Source organism: Salvelinus namaycush, chromosome 13 (genome assembly GCF_016432855.1).
Source record: "Salvelinus namaycush isolate Seneca chromosome 13, SaNama_1.0, whole genome shotgun sequence".
Classification (NCBI taxonomy): domain Eukaryota; kingdom Metazoa; phylum Chordata; class Actinopteri; order Salmoniformes; family Salmonidae; genus Salvelinus; species Salvelinus namaycush.
Window position 1 is genome coordinate 22992547 of NC_052319.1, and position 25832 is coordinate 23018378.

At 42.1% G+C, this 25832-nt stretch overlaps 2 protein-coding genes across 2 annotated transcripts; both read left to right on the forward strand.

Annotated features, from left to right (window-relative positions):
- Nucleotides 1–2015: 2015 nt before the first annotated feature.
- Nucleotides 2016–12037, forward strand: LOC120058033 (gamma-crystallin M3-like). The gene is made up of 4 exons (XM_039006517.1): nucleotides 2016–2045; nucleotides 2268–2510; nucleotides 2664–2959; nucleotides 11812–12037. Exons 1-4 carry the CDS (start codon nucleotides 2016–2018, stop codon nucleotides 12035–12037), a joined length of 795 nt encoding a protein of 264 aa, XP_038862445.1.
- A 12487-nt stretch (nucleotides 12038–24524) lies between these two features.
- On the forward strand, nucleotides 24525–25472 carry LOC120058034 (gamma-crystallin M3-like). Its single transcript, XM_039006518.1, has 3 exons — nucleotides 24525–24554; nucleotides 24777–25019; nucleotides 25173–25472. Exons 1-3 carry the CDS (start codon nucleotides 24525–24527, stop codon nucleotides 25470–25472), a joined length of 573 nt encoding a protein of 190 aa, XP_038862446.1.
- The last annotated feature ends 360 nt before the right edge of the window (nucleotides 25473–25832 follow it).

The window sequence follows — 25832 nt, forward strand, 5'->3', positions numbered from 1 at the left end:
GTGAATGGAATGAATGACAGTCATCCAGTATGCTGTAATAGAAATAAGGCCATGCTCATGAAAAGATATGTTGTCCTCCCTCAACTTAAACGTCAACGACCGCCACTGATGTAAATATTACCTCAACTACCTTGTACCCCTGCACATTGACTTGGTACCGGTACTCCTTGTATATAGCCTCATTATAGTTATTTAGTGTGTTACTATTTTCTACTTTATTTGTAAATTTTCTTACTTTTTAAGTCTGCATTGTGTGTAAAAGGCTCGCAAGTAAGCATTTCAAGGTAAAGTCTATACCTATTGTATTCGGAGAATGTGACAAATCAAACTGTATTTGAGTCGAAGAACAAAATGGTGAGCTAAATAATGAGTGTGTGTGTGTTCAGATTGATTAATCTGAAATGTGTGTGTTTGGGGTGGGGGTTCTACTGAGCTATATGGATTTTTTTAAGAACGTCAGACCAAGGATCATTTAGCTATTTGATTTGGAATTTTAAGACCACTTTAAGTATCAAAAAAATATGTAAAAAATATTTGATGAAAACAAATATGTGGCCTTACTGCTATTAGCCCATACAAACGCATTGAATAACAGATTCACAACATGGAACAACAGATAGTCCCCCCCAAAAATCTATAGGAAGTTTGTTCTGAAGTCTCTGTCCTATATCTGAGAGATATAAGAAAGATAAGGAAACTTTATTTAACACCTTATTTTTGGCACTAAACAGACTCCATATATACTTCCATTCATTTTTTCAACTGGTACCGGGGGACCTTCAGACGAGTCTTGTGGGGCCTGTGGGGGTCATAGAATCTCATCTTTCCATAGAGGGGTCATAATAGTTTTTAGGCCGAACCGTTCGGATACTACAGACAATTTTGTGAGAAGACTGATTTTTGGAATGTCTCATGGTCTGACAAACACCACTCTAGCTCTGTCACCTTTCACTACAGATGCGGAAGAGTGACATACGTAGGGGATGTGGTTATTTGAGACGCATCCAATGCAAAAAAACAGATATCTGTAGCTTAAACTGACAGGCTTGTATTGGGATTTTTTTATTGAGCTAATTAGATTTCTAGGGGGCCTGGACATCGACATTAGGGGGTGTAAACCCTTTACAGACCCTTACCTAAGTGTTACCTAATTTACTTTTTTTGGTGTTACTTAAAGTGATGCCAGAAAGGTACGGTATAATTTCAGCCAGTAGCACTCACGAGTCAAAACGTATCCCTGAAAATAGGGAACATCATCATCCATTATTTGAATTTTGGGGGGGATGCAATATGTATGATATGTTAACAATTACAAAATTGTAAAATATGTTACAAATTTGTAAGTGCTTAATAAGATCCTGTTCAATCTCCTTAAGAGGAATTAAAAAATGTAAAGATGATTGATTTATTTGAAAAAAAAATTGTAATACACAATGCTATTTAAAGTTTTGTAACAGTTTCTCTAGTATCATGGTTATGAACCACAAAGGTTAGTTAAGTAACTACTCACAATTGATTATGTATTCACTGGTTAGGACTGTCTGTCTACGTTAAGTCAGCACACTGAACAAAAGATGAGTAATAATACATAGTTAAACCTAAAAGATTTTCACTCTTAAAACCATGTGTGTGATTTCCTCTACTATAACATTGAGTCATTATACCAGCATTTAAAAAAGGCATCTTTCAAACCTTTTCAAAAAAGTATTGCACAATGTATGGAGAACCTTCCATTTCAAGGCTGTTACTAACTGTTGTAAACTCTCAAACGGTTTTGTTACTTTGTTTGAGAAACAGTCGATTTGGAAATAGCCTTTCTAAAGACTGAGGGATCCAGTCCCTGAAAATGTGGACGTCAACTCAGTAGCCTCAGTAGGCCTCTAGAGCATGATGCTGATGCAGGGGTTTGAACAATGGAGCTAGGGATTCTTTAGATTTGGTCAGGTATAAAAGAAAGGGTTAAACCAGGTAGAAAGTCAGTTCAGGAGCAGCAACCAGCAGCACAGTGAGCAAATATGTCCAACACCAGCATGAACATGGGCAGGGTAAGCACTGGCAAGATTTCTTAGAATTATTTTTACTTCAATTTTCAGAGATTGTTATACAAAAGGGCTCTTGTGCTCTACGCACCCCTAACTACAACATGATCATTTTACTTATCCCAATAACCTGGTTACCAGTGGGACTAAATAGCGCTGCAAATTCCTCTAAAATGTTTGTTTCCTACAATTGTTTAATTCAAAGATATGATTCCCTTTTATTTTCAGGCCACCTTCTATGAGGACAGGAACTTCCAGGGCCGCTCTTATGAGTGCAGCTCCGACTGCCCTGACATGTCTTCCTACATGAGCAGGTGCCAATCCTGCAGGGTTCAGAGCGGCTGCTTCATGGGGTACGAGCGCCCCAACTACATGGGAAACCAGTTCTTCATGAGGAGGGGAGAGTACTCAGACTACCAGAGTATGATGGGAATTACCGATGGTATCAGGTCCTGCCGCATGATCCCCATGGTAAGCCATATGATATTCAGGCTGCTGTAACAGTCCCACTAGAAGTAGCTGTGTGAAGTCCATAATCACACAAATCATATTGGCCCTGTGAGCTTATCAACAGTATGGTGTAGTCAGTAATTATTTCAAATATTTGTATTTCCCAAATAACAGCACCGTGGAAACTTCAGGATGAGGATCTACGAGAGGGAGAACTTCGGAGGTCAGATGCACGAGATGATGGACGACTGTGACTCCATACAGGAGCGTTACCGTATGTCTGACTGCCAGTCCTGCAACGTGATGGACGGCCACTGGCTGATGTATGAGCAGCCCCACTTCAGAGGCAGGCAGATGTACATGAGGCCTGGAGAGTACAGGAACTTCAGAGATATGGGCATGGGAATGGGAGGCATGAGCGGTGGCATGAGGTTCATGAGCATGAGGCGTATCATGGATAACATGACTATGTAATTTTCTCAAAATTGTTGATTAAATTTATTTCAACATTTTAAAACTGCTACATTTCCTTATTTTTGTGATTGTTTTACTCAGAGCACTCCATGTTTAAACATTTCATTATTTCACTCTCCTACATCTTTAGCATTTCAAATTTCTGTGTAGATATCTGTTTTGTTCACAATAGATGTATGCTGATGTAAAATAATATCTAGCGATATTTAAAATCTTTAATTTAGAAAATATTACTTGATCCTGCCATATTATTTTGCAATGCACAATTGTAATGATTTTCAAATAAACTCACTTAGAAAAATGAAAAAAGATAAAAGAGTTATCTAAAATAATAATTATAGGGTAGGAGGAAGGTTAGCAACAATTAATTTGAATTTGTTTACAAATCTCATATCTATAAAACCACGGTCAAGGTGTAAATAGACATGCAGCAAACAAGTATAAAAGTTGTACTAGGTAACAATGTGTACCTAAATGATGACCTAAATACATATGTATTAATGTGCACTTGTATTGGAAGAATGCCAATACAAGTGTACATTGTTAAGCAAATTATTTTTACAACTCATTTATTTACTGTTGTATATTATAATAATCAAAATTCAAAAGGCACTCGCACCTCTGAGCTATCTTTGTTGCAGGTGCATGGTAACAGTTGAATAAGATGAGAAAAAAGAAGAAACCCGCACACTGCTCTTGCTAGTATCACTACTCTTTATTAAGCTTTACGTATCGGCCTCAAGGCCTTTGTCAGAGCTTTTGTGTGTGTTCACAACCTGTACCCCTATGTAGACACTACTTTACCCACATACGTTCATTTACATTTACATTTAAGTCATTTAGCAGACACTCTTATCCAGAGCGACTTACAAGTACATACATTCATACTTTTTTTGTACTGGCCCCCCGTGGGAATCGAACCCACAACCCTGGCATTGCAAGCGCCATGCTCTACCAACTGAGCCACACGGGACGTTCAATGTATCAAATGGGGTTGGAGTCGATGGAAAATAAGCAAGTGTTACCAAATATAAAAATGTGCATTTCATTTATTTAACCAGGTAGGCCAGTTGAGAACAAGTTCTCATTTACAACTGCGACCTGGCCAAGATAAAGCAAAGCAGTGCAACAAAACTGTCACGACTTCCGCCGAAGTCGGTCCCTCTCCTTGTTCGGGCAGCGTTCGGCGGTCGACGTCTCCTGTCTTCTAGCCATCGCCGCTCCACCTTTCATTTTCCATTTGTTTTGTCTTGTTTCCCCGCACACCTGGTTCACATTCCTTCATCAGACTAAATGTATATTACCCTCTGCTTCCCCCATGTCTGTGTGTGGAATTGTTCTTTGTGTAGGGTGTTACGCTACAGGCTGGCTTGCGCTAGGTTTGTTCCAAACCTAGGTTTGTTTGTTTTGTTCATGTTACCGTGGTTGTGCTTTGTGCTGCCTCGCCTGTGCCTTTGGGCCAGGGTGTATATTAACTTCTTATGGCTGCAGGGGCAGTATTGAGTAGCTTGGATGAAAGGTGCACAGAGGTGCCCAGAGTAAACGGCCTGCTCCTTAGTCCCAGTTTACTAATATATTCATAGTATTATTCATATTGGATAGAAAACACTCTGAAGTTTCTAAAACTGCTTGAATTATGTCTGTGAGTATAACAGAACTCATATGGCAGGCAAAAACCTGAGAAGTTCCACTTCCTGTTTGAATTGCTTCTGAGGTGTCAGATTTTCAACCATGCTCTCAATTGAAATGACAGCGAGATATAGATGAGTTTTCAATTCCTACGGCTTCCACCAGATGTCAATAGTCAACAGAACTTTGTCTGATGACTCTAATGTGAAGGGGGGCCGAAGGAGACAGGAATGAGTAATCATTTCCACGAGCTGATCATGCATTCACCATGCGCCTTCACATGAGGAGGACGTCCGTTCCATCGCTCTTCTGAAGTCAATTTAATTTTCTGGTTGGAACGTTATTCAAGATGTATGTTAACAACATTCTAAAGATTGATTCAGTACATCGTTTGACATGTTTCTACTGACTGTTACAGAACTTTTGGACATTTCGTCACGTTAAGGTGGAGGCGCTTTCTGACTTTAGAATTGTTTACCGAGGAGAGCACGTGATGCCGCGGAGCTGAGCAGACGTTGACAAACCGAGCTCTTCAAAGTTATTCTATTATTACCTAAATAACAACGTTGAAACAATATTCTAACATCGGCTGATAAATTGTCAAGTACTTACCTTCCCAAAGAGCCATGGACCTCCGACCGAGAGGCAAGAAGGACGACCAAAACGTCGTTGATTCCCAAGATAACGATAACGCTACAGCTAGCAAGATTAGCATTAGCCCTCATAACTCAAACGACAGTTCCAGACTGTTGCTCTCGGCCTCTTGCGAGCCTGCCGACATGCTGGCTACTCTCCTCCGGGAAATTCAGGATGGTAACAAAGGTCTTTCTATGAAAATCGATAAGAAAACGGCTGAACTCCATTCTTCCATTGACGACCTGAAATCCTCCATGAATGATCTCCTTTTGAGAACGACTGAGGCAGAGTTGCGCATTAGCACAGTTGAAGACACCATCGCTCGACATGACCAGGTCTTGATACAACTGCAAAAGGACAATGCCTACCTCAAAAACAAGGTAGATCAGATGGAGAACCAGAGCAGACGTAGTAATATCCGTGTGGTGGGATTGAAAGAGGACAGCGAGGGCCGTGACCCGGTCCATTTCTTCACTCAATGGATCCCGGATGTCCTAGGCATAATCAACTTCACCAAGCCACTGGAAATCGAACGCGCCCACAGAACATCAGCGCCGAAACCCCGGCCAGATGAGCCCCCACGGGCCGTCCTGATCAGGTTCCTCCGTTTCCAAGACAGAGAGAAGGTACTGCAACTCGCAAGAGCCAAAGGGGACATCACCATTGATGGCAAGAGGGTCAGCCTTTTCCTGGATATGAGCGCGGATCTCGCAAGACGTCGCAAGCAGTTCAGACCTGCCGCCAAAGCACTGAAGGAGAAGAACATCACCGGCTACCTCATCCACCCTGCGCGGATGAAAGTTCAGTACAAAGGCCGAAGCCATCTCTTCAACACACCGGGAGAAGTGTACACTTTTCTCAAAGAACTGAGCAACGTCTGAGCCAGGACGGTCTCTTTGGGGGATAAGATGCAGTTTGTTTGTTTTCTCTTATCCGGACTGAACCGCTGATATCCTCCGGTCGCTACAATTGATTTGTACATTTTCAACTAACCGTATCTTTCCGGGGTGAGTTCTATTACATTACAGTAGAGTATATTTTGGTTTAGTCCATATCACTGGGCGAAGCAAATAAGTGGGTTTAGGCCCACTGCTTTCCCCCTCATTTATGTTAATCTTTCGAAAAGAGACTCAAGCAGCCCTTACCGTGGGCAGTAAATATTCAGCCATAAATGTCTATTCACAACGTTTGTTTTCAATTTAGAGAGCTCGCAGGTTTTAGTTTACGCCAAGGTTTAGCTAGTAAGAGCAAGATGGAAAGCGAGCAGCAACGTATCTCTACAAGTGTATTCATGTTTGATTGTTGGGATTGTGGTTTTAGTCTAACAATCGGGGTGGGTGGGATTCTTTATTTTTTTCCCCTTTTTTCTATGTTTATTGTTTCCTTCCTAAAGAGACACATAGGTCACTTCTGTGTTCAAACCAAAGTTGAAACATTTCCTAACTATCTACATATGATAGATTTCCATTCAGTTACATATTTGAAACCCAACTATGCTTAATCCACTAAAATATGTCACATTCAACGTAAAAGGTCTTAACAGCCCGATTAAAAGGAAGAGAGTCTATACATACCTTAAGAAATTAAAGGCTGACATTGTGTTTTTACAAGAAACACATCTTACAGCCAGTGAACACAAGAAATTGAAGAGGGAATGAGTAGGACAAGTTTTTGCGTCCTCTTTTAACTCCAAAGCAAGAGGAACTGCAATTTTGATAAGTAGACACATCTCCTTCTGCGTCAACAACACCATCTCTGATCCCTCTGGCAGGTTTGTTTTGGTGCAGGGGCATATGTTCTGATAAACCCTCACTTCTTACCAAAGCCAGCAAGCTCACCATGTCATTCATGAAAGATCTTAATTTGCTAGATATCTGGAGACAGTTGCACCCACAGGATAGGGACTACTCTTTTTATTCACACCCACACAAGACACACACTCGCATAGATAACTTTTTACTGTCGACACAACTGTTTCATAGAGTGTTAGATGTCGAGTATCTCCCCAGATTACTTAGTGACCATTCTCCCCTGGTATTATCAATCTCCATTCCTACCAAGGTAAATGGAGCATATAGATGGAGACTAAATTCTACACTCCTAAAGCAACCTGAATTTTGTGCATTCATCAAAGAGCAGATCAATATTTTCACTTTGACAAACAAACCCTCCGCTCCTGACAGTTTCATTCTTTGGGACACATTGAAGGCCTATCTGAGGGGACAGATCATTTCCTATACTAAAGGGCTGAAGAGAAAACACGGTGCGGAACTGAGTGCCCTTGAATCTGAAATCTCAGAGCTAGAGAAAACCTACCAAAGAGGCCCGACTAAAGATCTATACAGGCTTTTGGTAAATAAAAAACTGAAATATAATATTCTGAACACATATCAAGCTGAGAGGGCCATCACTAAATCAAAACAGCGTTATTACGAGCTTGGAGAGAAAGCTCACAAAGTATTGGCATGGCAACTGAAAGCAGAGGGAAGTAAGAGGACAATTAATGCTATAGAAACTCTTACTAATGAGATATCTTTCGACCCTACTGAAATTAATAATACTTTTAAGAAATACTATGAAGACCTCTACACTTCCCAATCAAGCGATGATCTATCAGAGATCGACTCCTTTCTCTCCTCTCTCAACCTCCCATGCCTGTCAGGGGAAGACAGCGAGCGCCTGAGTGAACACTTCTCAGTTCCTGAATTGTTGGAGGCCATTAAATCCTTACCTTCTAATAAATCTCCTGGGGAGGATGGCTTCCCTCCAGAGTTCTATAAAGAATTTAGGGAGCTGTTGGTCCCCTACCTTATGGAGGTACTTAAAAAAGCCAGGGAAGACAACTGCTTTCCAGAGTCTTTCTCTCAAGCAGTGATTACTGTAATCCACAAGAAAGGGAAAAATCCACTAAAGTGCGCCTCATATAGACCAATCTCTCTCCTTAACACAGATTGTAAACTGGTCACCAAGATGCTATCTAAGAGACTGGAGTCATGTCTTCCCCTGTTGGTCAACCCAGATCAGACTGGCTTCATAATTAATAGATTGTCCTCCAATAATCTCAGAAGGTTCTTTGATATAATTCACCTTGCTAACAAAAACAAAATACATAGTGTCGCAGTCTCCCTCGACGCTGAAAAGGCCTTTGATAGGGTTGAATGGCCATACCTCTTTCGCGTCTTGGAAAAGTTTGGTTTAGGTACCGTGTTTGTAAATTTGATAAAATCACTCTACAAATCTCCTAAAGCTAGGATTGCTACCAACGGGATTACTTCCTCCTCTTTCCCTCTCTATAGGGGGAACAGACAAGGTTGCCCAATTAGCCCCCACCTCTTTGCCCTCGCCATCGAACCGTTGGCTGAGGCTATTAGAACGTGCCCTGACATACATGGCTTTGAGGTGGGCCCCCATACCCATAAATTATCACTCTTTGCGGACGACCTTATCTTATTTCTAACAAACCCAGAACACTCCCTCTCTCACTTGCAGATCCTACTACAGTGTTATAGTTCTTTCTCTGGATATAAGGTCAATTTAGATAAAAAGCGAAATCTTACCGTTGTCTGTCTTTGACCATCATACCATCAAGCACAAGTTTCCTTTTAGATGGTCGCCTATGGGCTTCACATATTTGGGCATAATGGTGGATGGTAACCTGAACAACCTCTATAAACTCAATCTGGCCAGTTTGTTGCAAAAGGTGGAGGGTGACCTTTGTAAATGGATGGACTTACCTCTCACTCTACTGGGTAGAATCAATGTAATTAAAATGAATGTCCTGCCCAGATTTCTATATCTGTTTCAATCTCTCCCTATCCCTGTTCCCGCAGCATTCTTTTCCTCTCTCGACAAGATGACCAGACGGTTTATCTGGCACGGCAAAACCCCTAGGGTTGGCCTGGATAAACTGACCCTGGATTACAGTCAAGGGGGCTTAAACCTCCCCAATTTTAGAATGTACTACTGGGCAGCACAGTCTAGGTTTCTGGCTCAGAGGTTTGACAAGGGTCCCTCTCCCTCATGGTTGAACATTGAAAAGCTTGAGGTAAATGATGACACTGGGGCAGAATTGTTTTACAAATGGGACAGAAAATCTATAAAAACCATCACAGACAACCCTTTAATCATACATTCTGTCCTGGCATGGTGCAAACTGCATGAGCTGTTCGGACGAGGGGGATTCCTTTCCCCTAAAACCCCTTTATGCAACAATAGATTGATTCCTATGTTTTTCCAGAATAGTAACTTTAGACCATGGTCTGATAAGGGGATCACTCTTCTGGAACATTGTTACGAGGAGGGAGTTCTTATGTCTTTTGATCAGCTGAAACAGAAATACCACTTGCCTAACAGGGACTTCTTTAGCTACCTACAACTACGAAACTTTATTAGGGTGTCTCTCAAGGGACAATGGAACCTACCTAAGATGTCACCTATTGAACAACTCTGCCACGCAGACCAACCACTGTTCAAGACCATTTCCCGTGTTTACGATGCTCTTATGTCAGGACTAACACTGCCTGGGCTAGATAAACCTCGACTTAGATGGGAAAAAGATCTGGGTATTGATCTTGATGAGGGTCTATGGAGTGACCTATGCAGGGATGGTGTTACATCCACATTGAACTCCAGATACAGACTGATCCAGTTTAATTTCCTCCATCAGCTCTATATCACCCCATCTAGACTGCACAAGTTCAACCCTGATATCTCCTCCCTATGTTTTAGATGTGGCTCAGATGAAGGAACATTCCTCCATTCCACTTGGCAGTGTTCAAAACTACACGGTTTCTGGCAGGGGGTATGCGATACCATATCCTCAATTCATGGGGTTGCATTCCCTTTAGACCCGGAGGTCTGTCTACCGGGCAACTTTACTAACACCAATCTTAGGCAAAGCCATACTATAAAGCTAACAGAAATATTGCTAGCGATTGCCAAGAAATGTATCGCCTTGAAATGGAAATTGGATTCCCCCCTGCCAGTTGCAATGTGGCTACCAGAAGTTAATAGTTGTATCCCACTGGAGAAAATTACTTACCGCTTGAGGAATAAGTTAAATACATTTTACAGAATTTGGCAACCTTTTATTGACTATATGGAGAATCTCCCCCCACATCACATTGAATGAATCTCTATATTATCCTTATATAATGTTTCACACGTAATGTATAATATGTAGTCTACAGCAGGTGACCAATATGATCCAATGTCTCATTATAATTTTTTTTTATTGTATGTTTGTATATATAATTATAATTTGTTTTATTTTTTCTTTCTTTGTTACGCTCATCTGTCACTGTCACTTTGTCCTATTGTTGTCTAATATCTTTTCAAGTTTGTCTTGAATGTTGTTAATTGGAAAATGCAAAAATAAAATATTACAAAAAAAAAAGAATTGTTTACCGAAGGCGCGAACCAAAGTAGCTAATTGGACATAATTAACGGACATTATCGAACAAATCAAGCATTTATTGTGGACCTGGGATTCCTAGGACTGCATTCTGATGAAGTTCATCAAAGGTAAGGAAACATTTATCATGTATTTTCTGGTTTCTGTTGAGTCCAACATGGCGGCTAATTTGGCTATTGTTCTGAGCTCCGTCTCAGATTATTGCATGATTTGCTTTTTCCGTAAAGTTTTTTTGAAATCTGACACAGCGGTTGCATTAAGGAGAGGTATATCTATAATTCCATGTGTATAACTTGTATTATCATCTACATTTATGATGAGTATTTCTGTTGAAACGATGTGGCTATGCACTATCACTGGATGTTTTTGGAACTAGTGAATCTAACGCGTCAATGTAAACTCCGATTTTTTGTTATAAATATGAACTTTATCAAACAAAACATGCATGTATTGTGTAACATGAAGTCCTATGAGTGTCATCTGATGAGGATAATCAAAGGTTAGTGATTAGTTTTATCTCTTTCTGCTTTTTCTGACTGCTATCTTTCGCTGGATAAATGGCTGTGCCTGTTTGTGGTTTGATGGTGACCTAACATAATCGTTTGTAGTGCTTTTGCTGAAAAGCATATTTGAAATTGGACACTTTGGTGGGATTAACAACAAGATTACCTTTAAAATGATATAAAACACATGTATGTCTGAGGAATTATAATTATGAGATTTCTGTTTTTTTAATTTGGCGCCCTGCACTTTATCTGGCTGCTGTCATATCAATCCAGGTAGCGGGATGCAGCCATAAGAAGTTTTAATGTTCTCCTGTTATCACCCATCTCTGCTCTCCTGCGCCTGACTTCCCGCCAACCAGTCATTCACCCCGTTACAGAATTCCACACCTATCAATGGAGTCAGCAGGAGCGGGTGCCCCCATTGTGGGGGTGAGTGACTGGTGGCCCGGAAGTCAGGCGCAGGAGATCAGAGATGGGTGATAACAGGAGAACTTTAATATACACCCTGGCCCAAAGGTGAAGCGGCGATGCTTCACCATCTCGGCGCTGTCATGGATCGCGTCGTCCAGACTATGGACCGCTGGGAGAGACAGGGAGTCCCTCCAGCGCCCCCACCAGCATAACAGGGGTCTCCACTACTCGCCTCCCCTGCACCCGGTCCCAGTGGGATTCGTCTCGCCCTTCCCAGGGAGTTTTATGGGACGGCGGCACGCTGCCAGGGGTTCCTGCTGCAGCTGGACCTGTATCTGGGGACCATCCACCCAACTCCTTCGGGACGTGAGAGGGTGTCCGCCCTCGTCTTGTGCCTCTCGGGGAAAGCCCTGGAGTGGGCTAAAGTCGTGTGGGTAGAAGCAGATGCGGCGCTGGACCACTTCGAGGAGTTCACGTGAACGTCTCTTACACCTGAAGCAGTTGATGAGGAGCGCCAAGGAGTTCGGCCTGGACTTCCGGACCCTGGCCACCGGAGCGGGATGGAACGACAGGGCCCTGATAGACCACTACCTGGATCAAACGTTTCGGGTAGCCTTCCACAAGCTTCCCACAATAAGTTGGGTGAATTTTGGCCCATTCCTCCCGACAGAGCTGGTGTAACTGAATCAGGTTTGAAGGACTCCTTGCTCGCACACACTTTTTCAGTTAAGCCCACACATTTTCTATAGGATTGAGGTCAGAACTTTGTATTGGCCACTCGAATACCTTGACTTTGTTGTCCTTAAGCCATTTTGCCACAACTTTGGAAGTATGCTTGGGGTCAATGTCCATTTGGAAGACCCATTTGCGACTAAGCTTTAACTTCCTGACTGATGTCTTGAGATGTTGCTTCAATATATCCACATCATTTTCATTCCTAATGATGTCATCTATTTTGTGAAGTGCATCAGTCCCTCCTGCAGCAAAGCAACCCCACAACATGATTCTGCCACCCCCATGCTTCACAGTTGGGATGGTGTTCTTCGGCTTGCAAGGCTCCCCCTTTTTCCTCCAAGCATAACGATGGTCATTATGGCCAAACAGTTCAACTTTTGTTTCATCAGACCAGATGACATTTCTCCAAAAAGTATGATCTTTGTCCCCATGTGCAGTTGCAAACCGTAGTCTGGCTTTTTTATGGCGGTTTTGGAGCAGTGGCGTCTTCCTTGCTGAGCGGCCTTTCAGGTTATGTCGATATAGGACTCGTTTTACTCTGGATGTAGATACTTTTGTACCTGTTTCCTCCAGGATCTTCACAAGGTCCTTTGCTGTTGTTTAGGGATTGATTTGCACTTTTCGCACCAAAGTACGTTCATCTCCAGGAGACAGAACGCCTCTCCTTCCTGAGCGGTATGATATCTGCGTGGTCTCATGGTGTTTATACTTGCATACTATTGTTTGGACAGATGAACATGGTACCTTCAGGTGTTTGGAAATTGTTCCCAAGGATGAACCAGACTTTTTCTGAGGTCTTGGCTGATTTCTTTTGATTTTCCCATGATGTCAAGCAAAGAGGCACTGAGTTTGAAGGTAGGCCTTGAAATACATCCACAGGTACACCTCCAATTGACTCAAATTATGTCAATTAGCCTATCAGAAGCTTATAAAACCATGATGTCATTTTCTGGAATTTTCCAAACTGTTACAAGGCACAGTCAACTTAGTGTATGTAAACTTCTGACCCACTGGAATTGTGATACAGTGAATTATAAGTGAAATAATCTGTCTGTAAACAATTGTTGGAAAAATTACTTGTGTCATGCACAAAGTAGATGTCCTAACCGACTTGCCAAAACTATAGTTTGTTATCAAGAAATTTGTGGAGTGTTTGAAAAACGAGTTTAATTGACTCCAACCTAAGTGTATGTAAACTTTCGACTTCAACTGTGTCATATTAAAATAGACGTATCTTGTCATTGAAAATAAAACTCATATTACAAAGGATTTATATATAATTTCTCTGATCAATTAAACCTGTTATTTTCCGCTAACAGCACAGAGGAAACTTCAGGATGAGGATCTACGAGAGGGAGAACTTTGGAGGTCAGATGCACGAGATGATGGAATACTGTGACTCCATACAGGAGCGTTACCGCATGTTCAACTGCCAGTCCTGCAACGTGATGGACGGCCACTGGCTGATGTACGAGCAGCCCCACTATAGAGGCAGGCAGATGTACATGAGGCCCGGGGAGCACAGGAGCTTCAGAGATATGGGCATGGGAATGGGAAGCATGAGCTTCATGAGCATGAGGTGTATCATGGACAGCATGTCTATGTAATTTCCTCAAACGTTGAACGAAAATTGTTGATTAAATTCATTTTAAAATGTTAACAATACTCGTCTGTTTTTCTCTTTCTTTTACTCAGGGCAATTCAGCTTTAAGCATTTCACTCCCTACATTTAACATTTAAATGGTTCTGTATAGATATGATTGTGTACAATAGATGCATGTTGGATGGAAAGTGATATCCAATGATATCTCAGATCTTTAATTTAGAATAGATTACTCGATCCTGCAATGTTATTTTGCAATGCACAATTAAGTATTTTAAAATTAACTTACTTTACAAAGTAAGATAAGAGTCATGTAAACAATACTTATATGGTGAAATGAAGGCTAGCACAAATTAATTTGCATTTGTTTACAAATCTTACATTTCCACAACTCATTTACTTGATTGCACAATCGGAGAGCCCAGCAACAGAAATACTCATCATAAATTTTGATGAAAGATACATGTTTTACATAGAATTAAAGATACACTTGTTCTTAATGCAACCGCTGTGTCAGATTTCAAAAAGCTTTACGGCAAAAGACAATATTCAATAATCTGAAAACAGCGTTCAGCCACAAAAGCAAGCCATACAGTTACCCGCCCAAATTGTGCAGTCAACAAAACTCATAAAAAGCGTTATAAATCTTCACTTACCTTTGCTGATCTTTGTCGGAATGCACTCCCAGGACTCCCACTTCCACAAGAAATGTTCGTTTTTTTCGGTAATGTCCATCATTTGTCCAAATAGCTATTTTTGTTGCGTGTTTGGTATACAAATCCAACGTCAGGGAAGCGCGTTCACTAAAACCTTACGAAATGTCCAAAAGTTCCGTAACAGTCCGTAGAAACATGTCAAACGATGTATTGAATCAATCTTTAGAATGTTTTTAACATAAATCTTGAATAACGTTCCAACCGGAGAATTACATTGACTTCAGATGAGCGATGGAACGGAGCTCCCTCTCATGTGAACGCGCATGGTCAAAGAATGGTCACCTCATGGCAGACCTGACTAATTCTCCTATCATCCGGCCCCCCTGCACAGTAGAGTCATCAGACAAAGTTCTACAGACTGTTGACATCTAGTGGAAGCCGTAGGAAGTGAAAACTCATCCATATCTCGCTGTGATTTCAATGGGAGCTTGGTTGAAAATCTACCAGCCTCAGAATTTCCACCTCCTGTTTGGATTTTTTCTCAGGTTTTTGCCTGCCATACTCAGACATAATTCAAACAGTTTTAGAAACGTCAGTGTTTCCTATCCAATACTAATAATAATATGCATATATTAGCAACTATGACTGAGGAGCAGGCCGTTTACTCTGGGCACCTCTGTGCACCTTTCATCCAAGCTACTCAATACTGCCTCTGCAGCCATAAGAAGTTAAAGTACTTTACTTAGGACAGCTAATCAGACGTACCAGTGATTGTCCAGGAGGTAAGTTTATCGTCTCCACCTCGTATTGAGATTCAAAGATCAAACCATTTTAAATGTGTAGTTGCCGCTTCACGCTTTTTATGGTTCAATGTGTTAATTTCTTTACCCATCATTTTATACCTTTTGCTCGAAAGGGGTGGGCCTGGTCGGCTGGCACACCTCCTGACCGGTGATTACTCACTGTGCAAAGTTATGGAAAACAATTATTTTATAGCTTCTCAAAACACATCTCTTTAAACAAAAACACTAAATTATTCATATTACACCATTGTGTAGAAACTTCAGCTATGTAGTGTGTGTACTTTGCAAGTTACAGTATTTCCTTTAAAACTAACAGATGCTGGGAGTTGAGAAGCAGGTGCATGTGGTGAGTTTAATAATATAATGAACATGTAACGATATAAGACAAGAGTAGTATCTAGACAAAACACAGTCAATACTGCCTGGGGAGTGACAGATATAGGGGAGGTAATTAGTGAAGTGATGGAGTCCAGGTTAGTCTCAATGGTTGTCAGAGCCAGTGATTAGTAAACCGGCAACATCGAGTACCGGCGAGGGAGTTGATGTGACAATACATTTTTTTTATGACATCACAAAATAAAACAAAATGAGTGTTCTATAGATCACCTCTGACCATTCCCTACATTCTAAATATTGTTCCAATTTTGAATGTGTTAGAGTTTCAGCTGGAAAAAGGTCTGTTGAGACAAAGCACATTCCTTTGGTGAATTTTGATAGCACAGGTCTGGATCTTCTCCCTTGATTTACAACAAGATGTGAGTGTCAAATCCCACTAGTTCTATCCTACCCCCCTCTATGGGTGAAAGGGGGTCTGATTGAAGTTAGTCACTGCAAACCTGATCTGACCCATTTGGATTCTCTTGGTCAGTCCTGACAGCCTGGATTAGGACTTGTGAGCTAGGGTCATACTCTACAGATGTAGCAGCGCATAAGCCTGCAGGAGCGAGTCACTGCTTTGATGTTTGCAGAGAACAGGGTGTTGTCCAGTGTCACGGCAAGGTTATTTTCACTCTGGTAAACCATGGAGAGGTCTTTGAGCGGGAAGGCCTTCCCTGGGAGAAAGCGCAGTGCCATCTTGTCAAGGTTGAGCTTGAGGTGGTGGCCGACATCAAGCTGAGATATCTGCCACGCACGCAGAAATGCAAGTCGCCATCTGGATGTCAGGGTGGGGGGGTAGGAGAAAAATAGTTGAGTGTCATCCGCATAGCAATGATAGAGACCATGTAAGGATATGACAGAGCCGAGTCGCTTGGTGTATAGAGAGAAGAGGAGAGCACCTAGAACCAAGCCCTGTGGGACACCAGTAGTGAGTGTGTGGTGCAAACACAGATTCTCTCCATGTCACCTGGTAGGAGCGGCCTGCCAAGTAGGATGCGATCCAAGAAAGTGCAGAGCCTGAGACACCCAGCCCTGAGAGGGTGGAGAGGATGATCTGTTGGTTCCCGGTGTCAAAGGCAGTGGATAGATCTAGGAGGATGAGAACAGAGAGAGAGTCAGCTTTGGCAGTGCGGAGAGCCTCCGTAACACAGAAAAGCACAGTCTCATTTGAGTAACCTGCCTTCACGCCTGACTCGAGTGATAGAATGTGGCTTTAGCAATGGATACAGAGGAAGAAAAGGTAGCGAGGGAGTGAAAGGATTATTGGTCCTCTGGAAGTTTAGTTTCTCAATTTTTGCTCAGCTGCCAGCAGCCCTGTTCTGTAAGCTCGCAATGAGTCACTCAGCCACAGGGCAGAGCCAGCCGGGTGGAAAGGGGACAGTGCGAGTCATAGGATGCAGAAGGGAGGAGTAGGATCGAAGAGGCAAAATCAGGAGAAGGAGGGAGGAGGATTTATCCAAAGGGAGAGATGATAGGATAGAGAGTAGTGAGAGAGTGAAGATTTTGATGTGCATGACCATCTGGGTAGGGGCTGAGTGGCTAGGGTTGGAGGAAGGGAAGACAGAAAAGGAAACAAAGAAGTGATCAAAGACCTGGAGGGGGGTTGCACTGAGATTAGTAGGCAAACAGAGTCTAGTAAAGATTACATCAAGGGTATTGCCTGCCTTGTGAGTTGGAGGGGATTGGGAAAGAGTGAGGTCAAAAGAGGCAAGGAGAGGTACGAGAGAGTTGGATAGAAATGAATCGAAGGCAGACGTCAGGAGGTTAAAGTCGCCCAGTACACAAAGCGGTGAACCGTCATCAGGAAATGATCTTCTCAAGGTGTCAAGCTCATTGAGAAACTCTCCAAGGGCACCTGGTGGGCGATAAATGACAATGTTAAGCTTGAGTGTTCAAGTGACAGCATGGAATTCAAATGAGCAAATGGACAGGTAAAAGGGGGAGAAAAGAGAAAATCTCCAGTTAAGAGAAATGAGTAGACCTGTACCACCACCGACAATCGTCAGATGAAGAGAGCAGCTGGAGGAGACGTGATTTCTGGGGTGATTCATGTCTGTCAGGGCCAAAAGGTCAAGGGACTGAAGACCAGCATGGGCTGAAATGAACTCGGCGTTCTTGACCGCAGATCAGCAGTTCCAAACACTTCCAGAGACCCGGATTCCACATGGGTACACAATTAGAAGGGTTGCAGCCAAGGGGTGGGGACCGTCTGTAAAGCCTACAGGGAGAGGAGCGAACAGGTATAGAAAACACACTCATAGTTTCCAAAGCTAAAAAAGAGCAAAATTAGATCATCAGAAAATAAGTAGATACTCAAGTGAGAGAATGGTGTGGAGCCTTCCTCCATGAACTCTGCAGAACAACTTGGTAGAACTGTCTTAGTTTCACAGACAAGACTGCTACTGGCATGACCGCCGCTTACAGCTGCTGCTGAGGAACCAGGGGAGACTGAAGTACTAACACTAATTGTTAATTGCCTAGCAGAGATAAAGTGCACACCTCCCTGTACTAATTGCTGATTGCCAATGAGAGGAAAAAAACACTCACTCTCCAATACAGCCACTGATTATGAAATCAACAACAGTCCCAAGTTGCCCTTTCCCTTAATCCTGGTTGATGCGTCAACAATCATCTGCAAGTTATGAGCAGTCAGCAGTTCACACATCAAGTAGGCTACATGGAGCCTGGGAAGCTGGATATATACACTCAGAAAAGAGGTGAAACCACTCCTACTCCAATACAGTCACTGATTACCAAAACAAATCACAAATTGCCCTGCCCCTTGATCCAGGTTGATGTGTCAAAAATAATTTGGAAGTTATGAGCAGTCAGCAGTTCATACACCAAGTAGGCTACTGGGAAGACATGCAGTATTCAAACAGAAAGTACTAGTGACCAGGCTCTGTCGCAGCCGGCCGCGACCGGGAGGTCCGTGGGGCGACGCACAATTGGTTAGCGTCGTCCGGGTTAGGGAGGGTTTGGCCGGTAGGGATATCCTTGTCTCATCGCGCTCCAGCGACTCCTGTGGCGGGCCGGGCGCAGTGCGCACTAACCGAGGGGGGCGGGTGCACGGTGTTTCCTCCGACACATTGGTGCGGCTGGCTTCCGGGTTGGAGGCGCGCTGTGTTAAGAAGCAGTGCGGCTTGGTTGGGTTCTGCTTCGGAGGACGCATGGCTTTCGACCTTCGTCTCTCCCGAGCCCGTACGGGAGATGTAGCGATGAGACAAGATAGTAATTACTAGCGATTGGATACCACGAAAATTGGGGAGAAAAGGGGATAAAATTTAAAAAATAAAATAAATCAATAAATAAAAAAGAAAGTACTAGTGGCTCACTCATTATGAAAGTGGTCCGATGAAGCGGACGCTAAGCTACAAGATTGCTTCGCTAGCACAGACTTGAATATTGTTCAGGGATTTATCAGAAGAAGAAAAAAGCCATGGGTTACAGGTAGTATACACACCGGTCTAAAGACTAGAGTTACCGCATTTAAGGAACAGGATACGGACATGGACGCATACAAGAAAGCCCGCTACGATCTCCGACAGGCCATCAAACATGATAAATGTCAATATACTGTAGGACTAATATTGAATCCTACTGCACTGGCTCCAACGCTCATCGGATGTCACAGGGTTTGCAAACTATTACGGATTACAAAGGTGTTAGCAGTTGATGTTACTCTTCAATAACACAGACCCCAGAGCAAATCAGGGGGAGAAAAATAGGTTTATTCAAAGAGGACAATTCATGGATGTTATGCTGAGAGGTACTCACACCTGAGAGGTGTTCATTCTCCCCTGTCCTCAGTGATTCTCTCCACAGAACAAAGAGACAGGATGTAGTTTTATAACCCAACCCTAGCCTGTGGTTAACCAATTAGATTTCCTTGCAATAAAACTGGGCCAATGGCCAAATAACAAGTATCCTGTTTCAGGCTCAATGCCTAGACAAATTCCTCCCATGTCTCTGACCCATTGATCATTAATTCCCTATTACAGAAAAAACACTATTTTCATTTATCGTTAATTCCCTCTTGACCGTTAGTCCTCTGCGTTGTGTATTATCTTAAAATATTCTTACAAAGGGAAACCCAGGGACACAAACCTCCCAGACGAGCTGAACGCCTTCTATGCTCACATCGAGGCAAACAACACTGAACAAGGCATGAGAGCCCCTGCTGCCCCGGACGACTGTGTGATCATGCGCAGACCAGCTGGCAATTGTCTTCACTGACATTTTCAACATCTCCTTGTTTCAGTCTGTAATCCCAACATGTTTCAAGCATACCACCATTGTCCATGTTCCTAAGAACTCAACGGTAACCTGCCTAAACGACTATCATCCTGTAGCATTCACACCTGTAACCATAAAATGCATCGAAGGATGGTCATGGCACATCGATACCATCATCCCAGACACCCTGGTCCCAATCCAATTTGCATACAGCCCCAACAGATCCACAACGACGCAATCTCTATTGCACTCCACACTGCTCTCTCCCACCTGGATAAAAGGAATACCTACCGTATGTGAAGATTCTGTTAATTGACAACAGCTCAAAGTTCAACACTACAGTCCCCACCAGATTAATCACCAAGCTCGAGACAATGGGACTGAACAACTCCATCTGCAAATGGATCCTGGACATTCTGACATTCTGAGGGTAAGTAACAACACATCAGCTAAGCTGAGCCTCAACACCGGGGTCCCTCAGTTGTGTGTGCTTAGTGCCTTCCTGTACTCGCTGTTCACCCATGACTGTGTGGCCACACACAACTCCAACACCATCAACAAGTTTGCAGACGACACGATGGTGTTAGGCCTGATCACCGACAACGATGAGACCTGGCAGTGTAGTGCCAGGACAACAATCTTTCCATCAATGTAAGCAAGACAGAGGACCTGATCATGGACTACAGGGAACGCAGCGCACCGAGCACACCCCCATCCACATCGACAGAGCTGTACTGGAGCAGGTTGAGAGTTTCAAGGTCCTCTGTGTCCACATCCCCAAGGACTTAACATGATCCTCTCATACCAGCACAGGTGTGAAGAAGTCACGACCGCACCTCTTACCCCTCAGGTTGAAAATAAGTTTTACAGCTGCAACATTGAGAGCATATTGACTGGCTGCATCACCACTTGCTATGGGAACTGCACCGCCATCGATCGCAAGGTGCTACAGAGGGTGGTGCAGACGGGGCCGATCCCCCTTGTCGTCCAGGACCTCTTTACCAGGCGGTGTCAGAGGAAGGCCTGGAAAATTGTCAAAGACCCCAGCCATCCAAGCCATAGACTGTTCAAGGTGCTACCGCACGGCAAACATTACTGAAGCGCCAGGTCTGGGACCATAAGGCACCTGAACAGCTTCTACCCCAAAGCCATAAGACTGCTGAACAGTTAATCAAATGGCTACACGGACTATTGCATTGACCCTTTTTGCAATGACTCTCTTACACTGACTATGCAAACTCACAGGACTATACAAACACACACATATTCCACTCACACTGCAACACACACACACACACACACACACACACACACACACACACACACATACATACAAAACACACACACACATGCATATTGATGCCACACACACCATTTCACTGTCCACATACACTGCTGACACTATTTATTACAGTGCCTTCAGAAAGTATTCACACCCTTCCCTTTTTCCTTATTTTGTTGTGTTACAGACTGAATTTTGAATAGAATAAATTGAGATTTTGTGTCACTGATCTACACACAATACCCCATAATGGCAGAGTGGAATTTTGCTTGTAGAAAATTGTTAAATACAAAATGTAAAGCTGGAATATCTTCAGTCAATAAGTATTCAACACCTTTGTTATGGCAAGCCTAAATAAGGAGTATAAATGTGCTTAACAAATCGCATAATAAGTTGGATGGACTCATTCCGTGTTCAATAATAGTGGTTAACATGATTTTGGAATAACTACCCCATCTCTGTACCCCACATGTACAATTATCTGTAAGGTCCCTCAATTTAATAGCACATTTTCAACCACAAAGACATGAACATTTTCAATCCTTCGCAAAGAAGGACACCGATAGGTAGATGTGTAAAAAATAAAAAAGTAGACTCTGAATATCCTTTTGAGCATGGTGAAGTTATTAATTAGGCTGCGGATGGTGTATCAATACACCCAGTCACTACAAAGATACAGGTGTTCTTCCTAACTCAGTTGCCGGAGAAGAAGGAAACTGCTCAGGGATTACAGTATTTAATGGTTGTTGTATGAGAAAACTGAGGATGGTTAAACAACATTGCAGTTACTCCACAATACTAACCCAATGACAGAGTGAAAAGAAGAAAGCCTGTACAGAATAAAAATATATGGCAAAGGAATTACATTTTTGTCCTGAATACAAAGCATTATTTTTGGGGCAAATCCAACACATCACTGAGTACCACTCTTAATATTTTCAAGTGTGGTGGTGGCTGCATCATGTTATGGGTATGCTTGTCATCGGCAAGGATTAGGGAGTTTTTTGGGTTAAAAAGAAATGGAATACAGCTGTAAGCACAGACAAAATCTTAGAGGAAAACCTGGTTCAATCTACTGGGAGACTAATTCACCTTTCAGCAGGACAATGACTTAAAACACATGGCCAGATCTACACTGGAGTTGCTTAACAAGACAACATTGAATGTTCCTGAGTGTTCGAGTTACAGTTTTGAGTTAAATCGACTTGAAACTCTATGGCGAGACTTGAAAATGCCTGTCTATCGATGTCACATTGAGCTGGGTGAATGGAATGAATGACAGTCATCCAGTATGCTGTAATAGAAATAAGGCCATGCTCATGAAAAAATATATTGTCCTCCCTCATCTTAAACGTCAACGACCGCCACTGATGTAAATATTACCTCAACTACCTTGTACCCCTGCACCATGACTCGGTACCGGTACTCCTTGTATATAGCCTCATTATAGTTATTTAGTGTGTTACTATTTTCTACTTTATTTGCAAATTTTCTTACTTTTTAAGTCTGCATTGTATGGAAAAGGCTCGCAAGTAAGCATTTCAAGGTAAAGTCTATACCTATTGTATTCGGAGAATGTGACAAATCAAACTGTATTTGAGTCGAAGAACAAAATGGTGAGCTAAATAATGAGTGTGTGTGTGTTCAGATTGATTAATCTGAAATGTGTGTGTTTGGGGTGGGGGTTCTACTGAGCTATATGGATTTTTTTAAGAACGTCAGACCAAGGATCATTTAGCTATTTGATTTGGAATTTTAAGACCACTTTAAGTATCAAAAAAATATGTAAAAAATATTTGATGAAAACAAATATGTGGCCTTACTGCTATTAGCCCATACAAACGCATTGAATAACAGATTCCCTACATGAAACAACAGATAGTCCCCCCAAAAAATCTATAGGAAGTTTGTTCTGAAGTCTCTGTCCTATATCTGAGAGATATAAGAAAGATAAGGAAACTTTATTTAACACCTTATTTTTGGCACGAAACAGACTCCATATATACTTCCATTTATTTTTTCAACTGGTACCGGGGGACCTTCAGACGAGTCTTGTGAGGCCTGTGGGGGTCATAGAATCTCATCTTTCCATAGAGGGGTCATAATAGTTTTTAGGCCGAACCGTTCGGATGCTACAGACAATTTTGTGAGAAGACTGATTTTTGGAATGTCTCATGGTCTGACAAACACCACTCTAGCTCTGTCACCTTTCACTACAGATGCGGAAGAGTGACCTACGTAGGGGATGTGATTATTTGAGATGCATCCAATGCAAAAAAACAGATATCTGTAGCTTAAACTGACAGGCTTGTATTGGGATTTTTTTATTGAGCTAATTAGATTTCTAGGGGGCCTGGACATCGACATTAGGGGGTGTAAACCCTTTACAGACCCTTACCTAAGTGTTACCTAATATCCTTTTTTTGGTGTTACTTAAAGTGATGCCAGAAAGGTACGGTATAATTTCAGCCAGTAGCACTCACGAGTCAAAACGTATCCCTGAAAATAGGGAACATCATCATCCATTATTTGAATTTTGGGGGGATGCAATATGTATGATATGTTAACAATTACAAAATTGTAAAATATGTTACAAATTTGTAAGTGCTTAAGATCCTGTTCAATCTCCTTAAGAGGAATTCAAAAATGTAAAGATGATTGATTTATTTGAAATATTTTTTATAATACACAATGCTATTTAAAGTTTTGTAACAGTTTCTCTAGTATCATGGATATGAACCATAAAGGTTAGTTAAGTAACTACTCACAATTGATTATGTATTCACTGGTTAGGAATGTCTGTCTACGTTAAGTCAGCACACTGAACAAAAGATGAGTAATAATACATAGTTTAACCTAAAAGATTTTCACTCTTAAAACCATATGTGTGATTTCCTCTACTATAACATTGAGTCATTATACCAGCATTTAAAAAAGGCATCTTTCAAACCTTTTCAAAAAAGTATTGCACAATGTATGGAGAACCTTCCATTTCAAGGCTGTTACTAACTGTTGTAAACTCTCAAACGGTTTTGTTACTTTGTTTGAGAAACAGTCGATTTGGAAATAGCCTTTCTAAAGACTGAGGGATCCAGTCCCTGAAAATGTGGACGTCAACTCAGTAGCCTCAGTAGGCCTCTAGAGCATGATGCTGATGCAGGGGTTTGAACAATGGAGCTAGGGATTCTTTAGGTTTGGTCAGGTATAAAAGAAAGGGTTAAACCAGGTAGAAAGTCAGTTCAGGAGCAGCAACCAGCAGCACAGTGAGCAAATATGTCCAACACCAGCATGAACATGGGCAGGGTAAGCACTGGCAAGATTTCTTAGAATTATTTTTACTTTAATTTTCAGAGATTGTTATACAAAAGGGCTCTTGTGCTCTACGCACCCCTAACTACAACATGATCATTTTACTTATCCCAATAACCTGGTTACCAGTGGGACTAAATAGCGCTGCAAATTCCTCTAAAATGCTTGTTTCCTACAATTGTTTAATTCAAAGATATGATTCCCTTTTATTTTCAGGCCACCTTCTATGAGGACAGGAACTTCCAGGGCCGCTCTTATGAGTGCAGCTCCGACTGCCCTGACATGTCTTCCTACATGAGCAGGTGCCAATCCTGCAGGGTTCAGAGCGGCTGCTTCATGGGGTACGAGCGCCCCAACTACATGGGAAACCAGTTCTTCATGAGGAGGGGAGAGTACTCAGACTACCAGAGTATGATGGGAATTACCGATGGTATCAGGTCCTGCCGCATGATCCCCATGGTAAGCCATATGATATTCAGGCTGCTGTAACAGTCCCACTAGAAGTAGCTGTGTGAAGTCCATAATCACACAAATCATATTGGCCCTGTGAGCTAATCAACAGTCTGGTGTAGTCAGTAATTATTTCAAATATTTGTATTTCCCAAATAACAGCACCGTGGAAACTTCAGGATGAGGATCTACGAGAGGGAGAACTTCGGAGGTCAGATGCACGAGATGATGGACGACTGTGACTCCATACAGGAGCGTTACCGTATGTCTGACTGCCAGTCCTGCAACGTGATGGACGGCCACTGGCTGATGTATGAGCAGCCCCACTTCAGAGGCAGGCAGATGTACATGAGGCCTGGAGAGTACAGGAACTTCAGAGATATGGGCATGGGAATGGGAGGCATGAGCGGTGGCATGAGGTTCATGAGCATGAGGCGTATCATGGATAACATGACTATGTAATTTTCTCAAAATTGTTGATTAAATTTATTTCAACATTTTAAAACTGCTACATTTTCTTATTTTTGTGATTGTTTTACTCAGAGCACTCCATGTTTAAACATTTCATTATTTCACTCTCCTACATCTTTAGCATTTCAAATTTCTGTGTAGATATCTGTTTGTTCACAATAGATGTATGCTGATGTAAAATAATATCTAGTGATATTTAAAATCTTTAATTTAGAAAATATTACTTGATCCTGCCATATTATTTTGCAATGCACAATTTTTATGATTTTCAAATAAACTCATATAAAACATTTTTAAGAGATAACAGAGTTATCTAAAATAATAATTATAGGGTGGGAGGAAGGTTAGCAA

Excerpts from the sequence above, each read along its gene's own strand:
- LOC120058034 (XM_039006518.1), top strand. The coding sequence starts at position 24,525 with ATGTCCAACACCAGCATGAACATGGGCAGG. Across the intron at positions 24,555-24,776 it reads CCAGCATGAACATGGGCAGG|GCCACCTTCTATGAGGACAG; the intron begins GTAAGCACTGGC and ends TTTTATTTTCAG. Across the intron at positions 25,020-25,172 it reads CCTGCCGCATGATCCCCATG|CACCGTGGAAACTTCAGGAT; the intron begins GTAAGCCATATG and ends CCCAAATAACAG.
- LOC120058033 (XM_039006517.1), top strand. The coding sequence starts at position 2,016 with ATGTCCAACACCAGCATGAACATGGGCAGG. Across the intron at positions 2,046-2,267 it reads CCAGCATGAACATGGGCAGG|GCCACCTTCTATGAGGACAG; the intron begins GTAAGCACTGGC and ends TTTTATTTTCAG. Across the intron at positions 2,511-2,663 it reads CCTGCCGCATGATCCCCATG|CACCGTGGAAACTTCAGGAT; the intron begins GTAAGCCATATG and ends CCCAAATAACAG.